This window comes from Panthera uncia, chromosome A2, assembly GCF_023721935.1.
Source record: "Panthera uncia isolate 11264 chromosome A2, Puncia_PCG_1.0, whole genome shotgun sequence".
Taxonomy (NCBI): domain Eukaryota; kingdom Metazoa; phylum Chordata; class Mammalia; order Carnivora; family Felidae; genus Panthera; species Panthera uncia.
In genome coordinates, this window is record NC_064816.1 from 88089016 (window position 1) to 88105924 (window position 16909).

Consider the following 16909-nt stretch of genomic DNA (forward strand, 5'->3'; position numbering starts at 1 on the left):
GTTTACAGACACATATCTAATGTGAATAAAATTGCTTATTTTTATTGAGGCACAGGTTATTTGTGCCTGGTCCTACTCTAAGAATTTAAATTATATTAATACATGTGATTCTCCTAACAATCTTATAAGGAATGTATTATTATTATCCCCATTTTACTGATAAGGACATTGAAGCATGAGAAGCTTAAGAAACTTGCCCAGGGTTATAGTGAGTTATCCAGTGGTGGAGTTCAGATTCTGACCTAGGAAGTCTGGTATTTTTATAACCATATATACTTTATATACTGCCTCTCAGAAGCCCTTGTGTTCTATGAATTGCTACATGAGCTTTATATATTTTGTGAATATACATACATATTGAGGCCCAGTTAAATAAAGATGCCAACAGGATTTAATTTGAAATAATATTTATTTTCATGACTTATGAGATCAGAGAACAGGATAGTTTTCTTTTGACGCATTCCTTGAAGTTCTTCATAAACATCTGTGACATCCAGTCATTTGAAGGCAGACAGACACTAGATTTCTTTTTCTGAGACAGCTGTGGACCCACAGAGGTGAGGTGCTAGAATGCTGTGTGGCCAATATGGCAATTCTCTGACATTGAGAAAATGTTGAGTCTTGTTAGAAAGTCTGCTGTGATAACTGGTAAGACTCAGGTCTCTTCCACAATTACAAAGCAGATACTGTCATCCTAAAACATCCACTTTTAAAAAGCCTCAGGTCATTGGATGCAGTTTATACTACTACTTGGTTTCGAAACTGAGAATTCTATCAACTTGGTGTAATAAGGGATTTGAATTTTAAAATGTTTTAAAATTTGGGAATGCAATTAACACTGGAACAAAATCCACATGGCAGCAATTTTTTTAGTTTATTTTAAATGCAGCTCTGAAAGTAAATATTCATGCATTGATTAGGTTTGCTTATATACTCTCATCACAAAAATAGCCATTGGACAAGTGAATAAAAAGATTTACTGAAAAAATGGATACCAAAGATAGCATAATGGAAAGAATTGGGGCACCTGGGTGGCTCAGTCGGTTGGGCACCCAACTTTGGCTCAGGTCATGATCTCGCAGTCTATTAGTTCGAGCCCTGTGTCGGGCTGTGTGCTGACAGCTCAGAGTCTGGAGCCTGCTTCAGATTCTGTGTGTCCCTCTCTCTTGGCCCCTCCCCTCTTGTGCTCTGTCTCTCTCTCTCTCTCTCTCAAAAATAAACATTAAAAAAAATTAAGACTTAATTTTATAGATCTTGTTAAAGACTGTGTTATAGACTGACTGCAGGGAACAAAGGCATACGGCTGCCTTCGTGTCTCCTACTGGTGGCATCCACTAATCATGATTTTGAAGGTGGAGAAAATTCATTGTTAAACAGACATATGATATAGCTGTACTAGATAATCCAAGACTTCCTGGAAGCTCTCAAAACTATCCTAACAAAAGCTCTTATATCATTTGGGAGATCCCTTAAAATGTACCAGAAGAAGGAGGGACATTCTCAGTCCCAGATTTGGAGATTGTAGAATAAAAGTGTCCATCAGACACTCCCTGTATCCTCTCAGAGATCCGCAGGAGCTTAAATTAAATGGAAAGCATGCCCTTCATATGTTATAACCTCCAAGATATACTGGTAAGTGAAAATACCCTCATGCAAAAGCTAGTGAAATAAGTGGAAGTACCAAGTAAAATAAATGTTATATTTGATTTTATATGCATAAATATTTCTGGAAGAAACAAGTAACTGTGCTATACCAATTGTGGGGGAAGGGTTAACAACTAGGTAGATAGGGAACAGAAGTGAGAGGAAGATTTTGACCCTGAACCTTTTGATAATTCTTTAAACCATATAAATATATTACCTATTCAAAAACTAGGTTAAAATTGATGAAAATGAAAAAAAGAATTCTGAAGGAATGAAAGTGGAAATTTTATTTCTCTCATACATTTTTGTTTTTTAAAATTAAAAACATTTTTTCAGCCTTATTGAAGCATAATTCACAAATAAAATTATGAGATACTTGAAGTGTACAATGGGATGATTTGATATATATATATAATGTGTATACACACACACACTGATTGTGTGTGTACAATGGGATGTACAATGGGATGTACAACTATACAATGGGATGATTTGATATATATATATATAATATGTGTATGTGTGTGTATATATTTCAATTAAGCAATACAGTCTTATCAGTGTAAGTGTCCATCAACAAATGAATGGATCAAGAAAACGTGGGGGGTGCTTGGGTGGCCCAGTTTGTTGAGCGTTGGACTTTGGCTCGGGTCGTGATCTCGCAGTTTGTGAGTTTGAGCCCCGTGTGGGGCTCTGTGCTAACAGCTCAGAGCCTGTAGCCTGCTTCAGATTCTGTGTCTCTCCATCTCTTGGCCCCTCCCCTGCTCATGCTCTGTGTCTGTCTCTCAATAACAAATAAATGTTAAAAAAAATAAAAAAAAGAAAATGTGGTAAATATATACAGTGGAGTATCATTCAGCCTTAAAAAAGAAGAAAATCCTGTCATTTGTGACAACATGGATGAACGTGGAGGACATTATGCTAAATGAAATAATTCAAAGAAAGATATTGTATGGTACCACTTCTATGTGGAATCAAAAAAAAAAAGGTCAAACTCACAAAAAAGAGTAGAAAAGTGGTTGTCAGGGGCTAGGAGTGGGGGAAATAAGGAGAGTTTGGAAAAAAAAGTACAGTAAAATGTGTGACATAACGTGTAACATATTTTTTAGTTACAGCTAAGTTCAGAGGGCTTATTTAGGTGCTATTTCCTTTACTATATTGCAGCTTCGTCGACATCCTCGTAATGTAGAGGAGGAGACCAAATATATTGAATTGATGATTGTCAACGATCATCTCATGGTAGGATTTGCTGAAATGTTTGTTGTTTGAACTTGTCTGTCCCTGTGGGTAAAGCTGGTTGGTGCAAAAATATGTTTAGAAGAAACAAGAAACCCAAAAAATTGTTACTTGGAGAAGACATTTAAGTGGCTGAAGTATTTGTTAGCCAGTAACAACCTGTAAATTAGAAACATTCTTAGGTGGATGTAACTAGCAGTATTTTGTGAGGTTCCAAAAATATTTATTTGACTTACAATTAGTCAGCTCTTTGGATTTGCTTAATTAATATTTTTATATTGAAAAAAAAAATTAGTGAGGCACCAGTAATGTGACACTTTAGTTTGAAATGTACAGCTTTATCCTAATAAAAGAAAAAGCAGCTTTTCAATTTCTGGCTTGCTCTGTAGCAAACCATGTGGAAATGCTTACATAGGCAAGCAGTGAAGATTTTAGGATAGGAACCTGGCAAAACCTCCTTCTTGCTGAGTCATTTATTTTGACCCAGAGTGTGTGTATATTCAACTCATGGACTTGTTGGAGTCACTAGCTTACATTTATAGCACAGCAGTGAATTATGATGCTAATTGTTCTATGTAACCACTGTTTTAAACTAAACATGTTCAGTGATGAACATAGCTGATTTTTACTTAATTTCAAGTACAAGTGCATTTTAATTTACTTTGATTTATTTGAAGAAAAGTGTCTCATTTGTTTGTATATGATTAAGTAAACAAACATATTGATCATGTATTGTTGCTAATAATGATAATAATAATAATAATGATAATAATATCCAGATTGGGTGCTTCTTTTTCAGGCTAGAACTAAGTTTTATCTTTCTACCTCTTTGAAATCAGTGAATGTTACTATTTCCTGAGGTTTTTACAAGATCAGAATAAGTTATAAAAACATATATTTGGATGTTTTAGGACAGCACAGATTCAGATGTCTATAGGCAGGTAACACAAGTGAAATAAGCCAGGAGTAAAACAATGGGGGAGGAGGTTGAGGCCTCCGGCAAAAGCAAAGTTACATGGCCTGTCTAATGGAAGTAACTGCCTCTTAGCCTTGCTAGTTATCACCATGGGGAGAATGCTAATTTTAAGGGAAGCCAGAAATCAGGTTTACATAGTTCTTGGTTTCTAAAACACTATTGAGGCCAAACAAAAGGTTTATGGCATCCACATCTAGCCTTTAAGTTACCTCTTTGTGACCTGTTAGGACTTTCTTCTTCTTACTGATTAAGTCTTGTAGAACTTGTAAGTTTTTATATGTACAGCAGTATTCACGTACATTTTTCTGGCTGTCCACCCTACTTATATTTGCATGTCTTGCAGTTCATAGACAACTTTCATGTTTTATCATTTTGAGTAACAATTCTGTGATAAAAATAAACTTGTGAAATGGATGGAATAGGTATTTTTTTATTTTATCTCACAGTTGAATCAACTGAAGACTCAAACTTTAAGAGCCTTTCCTAGACTATACAACATATAAAGAACTAATTCTCAATTCTTACTTTTTTTTTTTACAAAAAGCTGTAGAGATATTTCAGTTACTTTATGTTTTTGTCTGCTGAGGTGATTACTTGCTGATGACCTTGGAAACCCTTCACTTGTTTGTTTGTTTTGTTTTCAGTTTAAAAAACATCGGCTTTCAGTTGTACATACCAATACATATGCAAAATCGGTGGTGAACATGGCAGATTTGGTAAGTATCAACTCTACTTAGTATTGCCATAGAGGGATTTCTTCTCCTGATTGCTAATAGAATGGATAATATGGTTCATATATTTTTGGTGCTCTGAATTGCCCTTCAGGCAAGGTGTCCTCTATGTCCCTAGTAACCTTGCAGTGGACTTCCTTGATTTTGATCCCTGGCTGGGAAGAGGATAAAAGGCGGTGGTCAGAGTTACCCATGGATTTACGCTTGAAATTCTTCTTATATTTTTCACATTGAAAAATAAAAAGTTGAGTCCTAGCCCTTAACAAAGATACAGAGAAACAGTACAGCAGTTATGCTATTTTCAAGAGAGTGCCTAGGTCTCTGGGAATAATGCACTAAGTAATCCTACTGTGTTCACTTTCTGAATCTTTTCTTGACAAGGCAGTGTGAGTTTAATTGGGGCCAGTTAGGTTGCATAGAACTTATATCCTTGGGGTGTTTTTGTTGTTCCTTTCTTTGCTTGGAAAACCCAAGAATGCATAAATTCTTTTTCCAGGGTGCCAGAAAATAGACTCAGGGTGTCTTGAATAAGGGTGCAAATATTTGTCAAAAAGTGATCTTTTGTTTCTAACTAGTGTTCTGTTCTTTGGAAATTAGTTGGTAAACAATTTGATTCTCTGTTACTCAAGGAAAATGCATAGGAATTAGAAAAATAATTATCTCCCTCAAAGACAGTAGAGTTGTTTACATTTAACTAAAATGCAAGGGTTTTAATAAAAGATTTATAGTCCTGTTCATAAATCATTTGATTTTACTGCATGTATATAGCTGGTGTGTTCACTTTGTTAATATACTAGATCTATAAAGACCAACTGAAGACAAGGATAGTATTGGTTGCCATGGAAACCTGGGCAGCTGACAACAAGTTTGCCATATCTGAAAATCCATTGATCACCCTACGTGAGTTTATGAAATACAGGAGGGATTTTATCAAAGAGAAAAGTGATGCAGTTCACCTTTTTTCGTACGTAACTTATGATTTATTACTTTTTTTGGTTCCATGTTGAATGTTCTATTACTTGTGACTGAGATATATCCTTTCTGCTGTATAGTGCAGTTAGAATTTGACATGGCAGATACATTTGGAAGAAGTTTTAAAGTATAGATTGTTTGAAATTGTCATGAAAGTATAAGAAGTTTAATTTTGAATTATTTTATTACTGAATATATATTTGTATTTAATTTTTAAGATATTTTAATCAGTATTTATTGAGTAAAAGTACTGGTAATATTATAAAGAATATTCTTAACAGATTAATTATATTCTTTTAAGTTTCTTTCTTTTAAATGTTAATGTTACCTTTGTTTTGGTTCCAAGGGGAGACATTAGTATTTCTGGAGTTTATTTTTAATTTCTTCTCACTGTTTCAGTTTTTGGGGGGTAAAATGCATATGTGATATAATAGCAAATTATATATTATAGCATATAAAAAACCTGTTATCAAAAGAACTATTGAAGGAAGTTTAAATGGAAGTCAAAGAGTGTATTTTGAGATAACTTTTAAGTTTTATACAATTTCAAATTTACAGAAAAGTTATAAGGATACTACAAGGAAATATCTTATGTTCTTTACCCAGATTCATCAATTATTTACGTGTGGCCCCATTTGTGTATGATTTTCTTCCTTCTGTCCTTCTATGCCTTTTTCCTTCCCTTCCTTCTTTTTTTCGCTTTCATTTATTTTTCTATCTATCAATTTTTTTTTCCTGGAACCATTTGAGAGGAAGTTGGAGATACTCACATACTGGGCCTTCACTACTAAATACATATATATTCCCTAAAAATAAAGACATTCTCTTATATCACCAGAGTAAATTACTAAAACTAGAAAATTTAATGGGGGCACAAGACTTTTAAGTAACCCATAGTCTATATTCAGATTTCTTCAGTTATCTGAATAATGTCTTTGATAGCTAATTCCCTCCCCCCATTCAGACCCAACCCGGGGTCATGCATTGCATCTAATTGTCCTGTCTTTTTAGTCTCCTTTAATTTGGGAGATCTCCTCAGCCTTTCTTTGTGTATTTTGGGCTTAACATTTTTGAAGAGTGTAGGTCAGTTATTTTATAGAATGTTCCTCCTTGTGGGATTATCTGATGTTTTTTCATTAAGAGATTCAAGTTATGTATTTTGGTCAGAAATAAACACAGAAGTGATTTTTGTATCCTCAGAATACCTCATATTAGTAAGTTTTTAAAATAAGTATGGTCCTGTTTAAGATATTATTGCTCATGTGGGGAAACATCCCTCAGACTTTTTTCTTTGGCTATGTGTGTAAACCATATTCACATTCCTCACTTACTCAGGTATGTGTAGTACAGAAATGCATTTCGTTGAGAAAATAAGTGTGGTAAATTAATAATGAGAGGTGCAATGATATTTGAACTGCGAAGAGTAAGCATTTTCCATTTCCTTTTCTAAAAGGGGAAGTCAATTTGAGAGTAGCCGGAGCGGGGCAGCTTATATTGGTGGGATTTGCTCGTTGCTGAAAGGAGGAGGCGTGAATGAAGTAGGTGTGAACATCTGTACAATACAAAGTGGTATGATGGCTGAAAATGTTTTCCTAATATTTAAGAGATCATTTCTCATATTCCACATTCTCTAGATGTTAGGTTGTTTTATTAACAACCAAAATGATCAGAGGACAAAGAATAGGAAAATAATGGAAGATCATATTTGATAATTCTGTTCATGTTCTCCTTAGAATAATCTGCAAATTTAGCTATTTACAGATTATATAGATAAAATGTTTTACTTTTACCTTTATTGAAAATAAAACCCTGTTTATTACGTTGGCTGATTTTCTGGAGAATTGAGTAATTCTCTGAAGCATTGGCTTCCTACCTAACAACCCAGTTGGAAATTTTCTTCCTTCTTCATTATTTGGTAAATTTTTAGAGAAAAAAATAGATTAGGTTTTCCAAAGAAAACTTTCTTTTGGATATACCCTTAGGGCACTAAATCTGATGGAAGTGATCTACAAGAAAAATATTAAATTGACATAATGAAAAAAAAAATCTTTTATTGGTCTTCTCAAGTTTCTTTTGCCCACAGATCATTACCACTTCCTTTTACCCATACCATTTGTTTTCTGAAGTCACACTCTGTTTAATCTGGGGAAATTTCAGGAGTGAACTGGATGGATACACAAAGATAAACAAGTTCCAAGTAATTTACACCTTTATTTTTATTATTACCTAAAAGACTGATTTAGTATATACAAGTATTAAGTTTTTCAGAAATGTCACTGGTGAAATTTGGACTCACAATTAGACTTAAGTTTCAAAACCCAAAAGTTGGTGATTCTCTGGCTTCTAGGCTTCCCTATAAGACTTTATCAAATGTGGATTTATTTCTTACAGCTTTTTCCCAAATGCTCCATAGTTCAGCTTTAGCTACTGGTTTAACCTCTGCTAAATAAGATGCTTAGAACTTACATATTTCCAATTATATTATGACATCTTTCTCTGGCCCATCTTAAATAAAACATAATTTGTATTTACATGTATTTTGTTTTTGTTTTTCAGTTTGGGAAAACTGATTTAATGGCAGTTACACTTGCTCAGTCATTAGCCCATAATATTGGTATTATCTCAGACAAAAGAAAGTTAGCAAGTGGTAAGTTCACCCTTGTGGTTTAGTTGTATTTAAAATAGACTATTTATAAATATTTTAGAGAATGAGATTTTGAATTCAGTTGTTTGATAAAAAGAGTTTGGGTAACAGTCTAAGATAAACAGCCAGGGCATACAACATTTTTGTCAAAAGTAATACAAGGTAATATTTATATTGCAGATGAAAATTTTTCCATGTGTAATAAACATTTAAAGCTGTGTGATGATAAATTTATTGTTGAATTTCGCCTAAAAATTGAGCTCAGTTTGCTAATTTCAAATGGTCTAGTAGAGAATCTTAGGCATATAGGTTTAAGGCATACTTCTATTATGGTTTATTTAAAATGTCTCTTAGTATGGCCACAGACATAGAACTTGTCTGCCAGGATCAGACCTCGTAAAGGGCTTAGCAAAATACAGATCTAGTAAAATACACTAGGATTACTATCAGGGAAGAATATGTTTTTTCAAGTAGGTAAAGTTAATTTATCAGGAATGGTCAAATATTATGTATTTCAAGTGAATTGATTAGAACCTTATTTATGTATTAATAATAAATATAAATGAGACTGTTTCCGTTAATAATAACTATTACCACTTATGAAGTACCCTTTATAAGACATAACCGAATGCCACTATTATCTACATCTAGATACTGGTTTAATCCTCAAGATAATCCTGCACCATACCAATTATCAGCCCCATTTTACCGAGTAACATGACTGGATGTCAAAAGGGTAATGTCTTCAAGATGACACATAAATTAAGTGGCAAGCCCAGGTTTTGAACCCAGGTGTTTTAAGCCTTTCTGCTTAACTAGTATGCTATACTACCTTCTGCCAGCAGCTTTGGTGCAGAGGTTTTAAAACTGGACAAGAAAGTGTAGGAATTCCCATAAGGAACTGTGAAACCAGAATCCCATAGTGATGCTGTTTCATTGGTATGGGATTGTTAAACCATTTTCTTAAAATTTTTTTAAAAAAGACTTACTTTTTGAGATAGAGCAGGCAGGGGAGGGGCAGAGAGAGAGAGAGAGACACAGAATCTGAAGCAGGCTCCAGGCTCTGAGCTGTCGGCACAGAGCCAAAGTGGGACTTGAACTCACGAGCTGTAAGATCATGACCTGAGTCAAAGTTAGACCCTTAACCAACTGAGCCACCCAGGGGCCCCTGGAATTGTTAAGCCATTTTGAAGCAAATATCAAGATTTTATTGTTATAAAAATTATATAATCTTGATATGATCAGAGTAGATTTTTGTTATACTTGCATAGAAAACTTCAAATATAAGGAAAATTAGAAAACAGGTATTACTTTTTAAAAGGTATTTAAGGAATAAAGTGAAAATATACTTTTTAAAAACAGGCTACTCTAAAGCACCTTTTTTCACTTTATAACAAAGCATGTGTATTCATTTTCTCTTAGGTGAGTGTAAATGTGAGGACACGTGGTCTGGATGCATAATGGGAGACACTGGGTGAGCCACCTCTCTTGGAAAATAACTCGCTTTCCCTTTCCTGCTGTGCTGTTGTCTTCTTAGGAATATGATACTAAATAACTTAGTGCGTGCAACCTCACCAAAGACTTTAAAAAGAAAATCGGAAGTAGATTTTCTCAATGGCTCTGTATTATAAAGTATTTTCACAAAATAGTTTCTTATTTATGAAAACAATTGACGTCAGTTAAGATAGTAGTCCAAAGACTTTTGTAGGCTTCAATCTAGGCTAGAAATGTAAGAATTGAGGAACAGGTGTGTTCTTCGTGGCTTACCTACTAATTTTCTTTTGTCTCTTCAATTCTAATTAAATGGGTTGTAAACAGTAATGTGCTAGTAAGCTGATATTCAAAGTCAAAAACAAGAAAAGAGCCTGGATTTGTAGCTTTCTCAGATTTTTGTGGTGTAAATACTCCTACAATTGCTGATTTCAGGCTACCAATAGTATGTCACCGAGCAAGGAGTAGGGAAGAGATGTGTACACTTTGCTGTCCTGAGAAAGGTTTTCATTTCTAAACCCTTCACACACTATCAGATGCCAGTCTTCTATTTATTTTTCCTAAATAAGTTGTACAACCATTCTTTTCATGTCAAGCTCATCACTACTCCTTTAAACTCTTATCATCTTGAGCTCTTAGCTCTTATTATTTTAATAGTATTCCAGATACTCAGGCAACTTTCAGCCTTCCTTTCTCCTCTTCTGAACTCCATTTCCATCATTACTGAAAAGGTATAAAGCATAGAAGAGTAAACACTTGTATACCATCACCCAGCCTAAACAAACAAACAGAACACCACCTACATAGTTAAATATTCCTTGTGTTCTCTCTTATTGGTCCCCAGCCCCAACCAAAGTAACGTCTGTCTTGAATTTGATTCGTATCATTCACAAGCACCTTTCACAGTTTATATGTGTGTGTGTTGAAGTAATACATAGCATTGCTTTGCAACTTTTAGTTTATATGAAAGGGGTCATATTATATGTAGTCTTCTGTGACTTGCTTTTCTTTGATCTTTATGTTTGTAAGATTTATCTATGCTGATAATATATAGCCCTAGTTCACTGAAAATATACAGCACAAATTTCTCTACTTTCCTCTTCATGTGTGTGAATCATTTTCCTGCTTAGAACTTTTGTGAGTCTCTATTGTCTGAAGAATAAGATTTGGATTTCTTCCTCCAGTACTTAGATATGCATAATCTTTCTTCATCATCACTTATAACCTCATTTTCCACTGCTGTTCATGGTTGTCAGTTTGTTTATTGCCATAATTATACAGGGGTTTCCAGCTTTTTTTTTTAAATTTTCTAACGATAATCCTCCATTGATTTTAAGCTTCTTAAAAATTTGCTCACCATTAATGTAATTTCCAGCTTCTTTTGATTCCTTTAGTATATTGTCTTCATCTGGAATTCTCATTTTTCTCTAACCACACTTCTAGTCATTTTAGATTTATTGTAATTTTAACTCCTGTGTTGTAATTTAATTCCATATATCCTTATACTCACCAATTAGTTGTGACTTGTTGAAGATTACGTAGATATTTTTGTTTGACCTCACACCATCATCTCTCGACACACTTGGTTTTCAATAACTATTCATTGGTATTTGAATTTTGAACTCTCAAGAAATGTATGACAAGGAAAATAAATGATTGAGGGAATGTGTATGCAAACAGGTATTAAAATATTTTTCAAAATACCTTTGGATTTTCTGTTTAGTAATAAAAGGAAATGATAAAACTCCTTATCCATAGCTGTAATTTTCCAACAATTACTAAATTGAAAGCTAGAGGTTCTTATCTTTTAAAAGCTATTTAGTATGTTATATTTGATTATTCTGCTTAATTACTAGAAACAAAATTTTATAGACAATCTACTTAGACTAAGCATAATGTGTAGCAAGATCAAATGGCGACATTCAGAAATATATATATAGCTCTTTGCATTGAACTCCTCTTACATCAAATAGATGTGCGCAAGAGAAAAGCTTCTAACGTAAGACATTGTCTAGCACAATGCTATATAAAATTAGAGCTGTGTCAAACATCACCTAACAGTACTAATTATGGACATGTATTTCTGATGGGTACTTTCCCTCTCATTTCTCTTTCTGAAGTTTCTGTGTACTCCTAAATGTTGGAAAGCATGTTGAAATGACCACCAGTCCTATTTAAAGATATAAAAATTAAATTTTAAGAAAGCATTTACTATAATAGATACATTATCCTGCAAATAGATAGATATAGTTGCCCTTCAAAATAAATATAGTAGCCTGCAAAAAAAGAAGTTTCCGAGAAGAGCCTAGGGAGATTTTGGCTTTCAGGTATTTGAAGAGCCATGGCATGGTAGAGGAGTTAGTTTTATTTGACACAGGTAACCACACAAAACTGTGTGTGACAGTTATAGGAAGTCAGACTTGGCACGGTGAAGGTAAGAGAAATCCACAAATTCCAACTCTTCATATGTAGAAAGAACGTTCCTATAAGGTGGTGAGTTTCCTGTCACTGCTAAGAGCAGACTAAACCCCCAGGTGAGCAGTGGGCAGGAGGCTGGGCCAGGCTGAGGCCCCAGAGGGCTCTGTTGCAGGGTAGAGGCTGAACTGGAGTTGGACTCCAACACTAGGGGTCCAACACTAAGAATTAGTCATTTTTTTCTTTCCCAGTAGGGAGCTATATCAAGTTTCGGCCAGTAGAGTGAAGAGGGAACTTAAAGAAATCCTGTTTAAATCCCATAACTCAGACAGATATACGTAGGATGGATTAGAGGGGCAGATGATAAAAACTTTGGCTAGGGTGTAGGCAATGGAAGGAAAAAAGTAAGTAATATGTGTAACAAACTTCTTAAATAAAGCATAAAGTTCATGACCTATTAGGAAGATGAAGTGAAGGAAATAAAATAATTCAGATAACATAAACCCAGGATACCTTTATTTGGCATGAAACACTTGACAAATTAGTTTAGGGTAAATAATCATTGTAAATTCCATTAATTGATTCACAAAGCATTAACCTTTGTGGTAGAAAGAAGTAGGGATATAAGTGGACATCGTACTTGCAGGCTGGTGGGAGAGACTTTATAAAAACTATCCATTATTCTTTTAATTATGTTTCACTTTTATAAAAGTTCAATGTTGGGGTGCCTGGGTGCCTCAGTTGGTTAAGCGTCCAACTTTGGCTCAGGTCATGATCTTGCGGTTCGTGAGTTTGAGCCCTGCGTCGGGGCTCTGTGCTAAAAGCTCAGAGCCTGGACCCTGCTTCAGATTCTGTGTTTCCCTCTCTCTCTCTGCCCCTCCCCGGCTTGCACCCTGTCTCTTCCTCTTAAAAATAAATAAACATGATGGGGCGCCTGGGTGGCTCAGTTGGTTGAGCGGCCGACTTCAGCTCAGGTCACGATCTCGCAGCCCGTGAGTTCGAGCCCCACGTCGGGCTCTGTGCTGACAGCTCAGAGCCTGGAGCCTGTTTCAGATTCTGTGTCTCCCTCTCTCTGACCCTCCCCTGTTCATGCTCTGTCTCTCCCTGTCTCAAAAATAAATAAAACATTAAAAAAAAATTAAAAAAAAAATAAATAAACATGAAAAAAAAGTTCAATTAAAACAATTTTTGAAAAATAGAAAATTAAATATTAATTGCTACTTGTCTCATTATTTGGTAATAGCCATGGTTAATGTGAAAATACTGCTAATTAGTATTTTTTTCTCTTTCCATGTTTATTCTTGCTTTATAAAATTTGGATCTTGCATATGTCATTGTTTATTAATTTTTTACGTAACATATTATATAGTCAGCATTTTTCTGAGTAGTTTTTGACACCATGATTATTAATAACTACATGGTATTCTATTTTATTAATATATCACAGTCTAGTTAGCAGTTTCTTATTTCTATACATTTAGGTGATTTTCATAGTGCTGGCTATTACAACTTGTGTAATAAATAAATTGTGTAACTTCCAGTGGGAAGTTCCTCTGTTCCAACATCTTTGTACACATAGCTAGTTATTTCCTCAAGAAGAATTTCTTAAAGCAGAATTATCAGATTTAAGGATATTTCTCATTTTGAAGGTTCTTAATATATATTGCCATTGTTCTCTAGCCACATTTCCTTTTCTACTGATCTTTTATTACTTTTTTTTGGTATACCTTTCTTTATATATATATATTTATATATATATATATTTATATATAAATATATATATTAATATATATATATATATATATATATATATAAATATATATAAATATATATATATATAGACATAAACTTAAGAAAAGTTTCAAGAATAATAACAAAGAAACTTCTTAGAATCTTAAGGTGCTAACTTGGTGCCCCATCACCCCCAAGCACCTCAGTGTGCATTCCCTACAGACCAGCTCCTCCTACAGAACCACAGTGCAACCAAGGAAATCATCTGATTCCTAGCCCTCATTCAAGATTAGCCCTCTGTTTCAAAAATGCCCCTTTAACAGAAGATTCAGAATCAAGCATCGTGTTTAGTTTTATGTCTCTTAGTGTCCTTCATTCTGGAACAGTTCTTTGGTTTTTCTTTGACTTTCATGACTTTGACACATTCATAGATTATAAATCAGTTACTTTGTAAGATGTTGTGCAGTTTGGGATCCAGCCAGGTTTTAATATTTAAGAAAGACTCATTATGAAATAAAGTATTCCTATCTCTCTTTGATTGAAAATACAGGTATGTGTTGTTTCCTTTACGTGTGTATGCTAACAATGAATAACCCATAGTCACGATTACTTACCCGATGAATAATTTAGAAATGTATTGGTGGAATGAAAGTCTTATGGATTTAACACAAATTTTGTACGTAAGTGGAATTTATTCTTTCATCTTTAAGAATAATGTTGCAGTTCTAACAATGTTCAAATTTAAGACTAACATACAGATAAGGGACTAGAATTGTACCCAATTATTGCTTTTCTTCTGTCTTCTAGGTATTACCTTCCTAAAAAATTCACTCAGTGTAATATTGAAGAGTATCATGACTTTCTGAATAGTGGGGGTGGTGCCTGCCTTTTCAACAAACCTTCCAAGGTAATAAGTGTGATCAGAGTTATTAGTTAATAATCTTTAATAATAATCAGTTGTTATATTATATATATTATATTATAATCTATTACAAGCACAAGTTTTTAGCCATTGGGTCTTACAGAAGAAGGCTTTCTAACTTGGCTTATATGTACATATACTAGATACGTGAAATATCTGCATTTTATTTTATTTTTTTAAATGTTTATTTATTTATTTTGGAGAGAGAGGTGGAGGGGAATACAAGCCAGGGAGGGGCAGAGAGAGAGAGGGAGACAGAATCCGAAGAAGGCTTCAAGCTGTCAGCGCAGAGCCTAACACAGGGCTTGAACTCACGAACTGTGAGATTATGACCTGAGCCGAAGTTGGACGCTTAACCAACTGAGCCACCCAGGAGCCCTAAAATACCTGCTTTTATTTCATTTTATTAATGTTTTTTCATCTTTGAGAGAGAGAGAGAGAGAGAGAGAGAGCACAAGTGGAGGAGGAGCAGATAGAGGGACACAGAATCCAAAGCAGGCTCCAGGCACTGAGCTGTCAGCATAGAGCCCCATGTGGGGCTTGAACCCATGAATGCGAGATCATGATCTGAGCAGAAGTCAGATGCTTAATTGACTGAGCCACCCAGACGCCCCTAAAATGTCTGCATTTTAAAGTCAGCCTTAATTTTGGGCATTTGGGGCTCTTCTGATAGGAATAGAAAGCAGGTAGAAAGACTGTGTTACTTCTGAAAAATAATTAGCTTACAAAGATGGTGTCATTTGCCTTCTTTCTCATGTTCTTGGATCCTTGTTTGTTGGATATGTAATCACAACTCATACTGATAGCAAGGAGGGCATTGCTTCCCACATTACTCCCCACCACTGCCTTTCAGAATGAGCAGTATGATTAAAATTACCATTACTTCTCAGTATAAAAACCAAGGCTGCTTACAGCAGAAAAGGAGAAAGTCTTTGTGTACTTAGACTTTGTCAGAGGCTTTTCCAACATGCAGGGCATCTTCTGGTTACTGACTTGAAAGCAGTAATTTCCTCATGCATTTGGAAAACTGCATGCAGTAGAAAGCTTTGTCCTTGTTAATTATGTGAACCATTCCGTGCTTCTGTGTGCCATAGCAATGAGTGGCATTGCCTTTATAATCATTTTTCCTGGTTTCATTCTCTCTCTGTTCCAGTGAAATTTAGGAAGAGTATCATATTGCCTTGAAAAGCAACTTGATAATTGTGAGACTTGTTGCAAAACTTCAGAAGGGATATTTGATCTAAATCCCTGCTGCTATAAATGAAAAACAATTCAAGCCTCTTTACCAAAATAACTGATTATTCTGAACTCAGAGTAAAAGAATAAGTGTGTTTTTCACCTTAATAAGTTTTAGTTTGGCTTTTAAAGCTGTCTGATTTGTTATGATCCCTTTCAACTGAAAATAGAATCTAAAGATGTTTTGATTATTTTGTAGGAGAGAAGAGAATATTTGAAATCAGGTGGGGGTTTTGTTGTTGTTATTGCTGCTTTTTTTATTCTGTTTTTCCCCCCTCTAATTAGTTAAGAAAGTGTATGTGTGGGTGTATGTCTGTGATAGGTGTGTGTTCCAGCCCATTCTATAACACATAAACTTTGATGAACTTCTGAATAAGTAATATGTAAGTGGAACATAGCAGCTACTTACTAATTTTAACTATCACCATAAGGTAAGTTATGCTCAAAAGATAATGTAATCGATACAGAGTTAAAAGATAAAATGGCCTTAAAATATACTCTTGTACAGGCCAAAAGTTGCTTCCATCTCTGGGGCAAATTATTATTACTGTTATCTGTAAAACTATGTTAATAGGAGGAGTTCTATTTAATATTAAATAAATCAATGGATTTATTAATTTTTGTGATGTTTTCCTACTTGTCTATGAAATAACTCTCTATCTCACAAGGAGTTATAGTTAGTAGGCCTTCACAGATAATTGAACTTGATTCTCACAATAATTTGTGATGTAGATGGGCAGCTAATATTATTATTATTCTTGCTTGAAATATTAAGGCATCTATGTGCTCAGAGATGACAAGCCATTTGCCCAAGATAAGTAGCTGAGCCAAGATTTGAACAGACTTTCTGTCCCCAAATCTCTTGCTTCCTCTTTGAAATGAAATTTTCAAGGGTCAATGGCTAGATCATC

At 34.5% G+C, this 16909-nt stretch overlaps 1 protein-coding gene across 6 annotated transcripts in view; it reads left to right on the forward strand.

The window, feature by feature from the left end:
• The window catches only part of ADAM22 (ADAM metallopeptidase domain 22), a 233525-nt gene that overhangs the window by 165519 nt on the left and 51097 nt on the right, over positions 1-16909 (forward strand). For all 6 annotated transcript variants that reach the window (XM_049641401.1, XM_049641402.1, XM_049641398.1 and 3 more), the window contains 7 exons: positions 2809-2883; positions 4501-4572; positions 5385-5551; positions 7013-7097; positions 8116-8206; positions 9626-9677; positions 14648-14747. In XM_049641401.1, coding sequence (XP_049497358.1) covers positions 2809-2883; positions 4501-4572; positions 5385-5551; positions 7013-7097; positions 8116-8206; positions 9626-9677; positions 14648-14747 — 642 coding nt within the window. The remainder of the gene's footprint in view (positions 1-2808; positions 2884-4500; positions 4573-5384; positions 5552-7012; positions 7098-8115; positions 8207-9625; positions 9678-14647; positions 14748-16909) is intronic.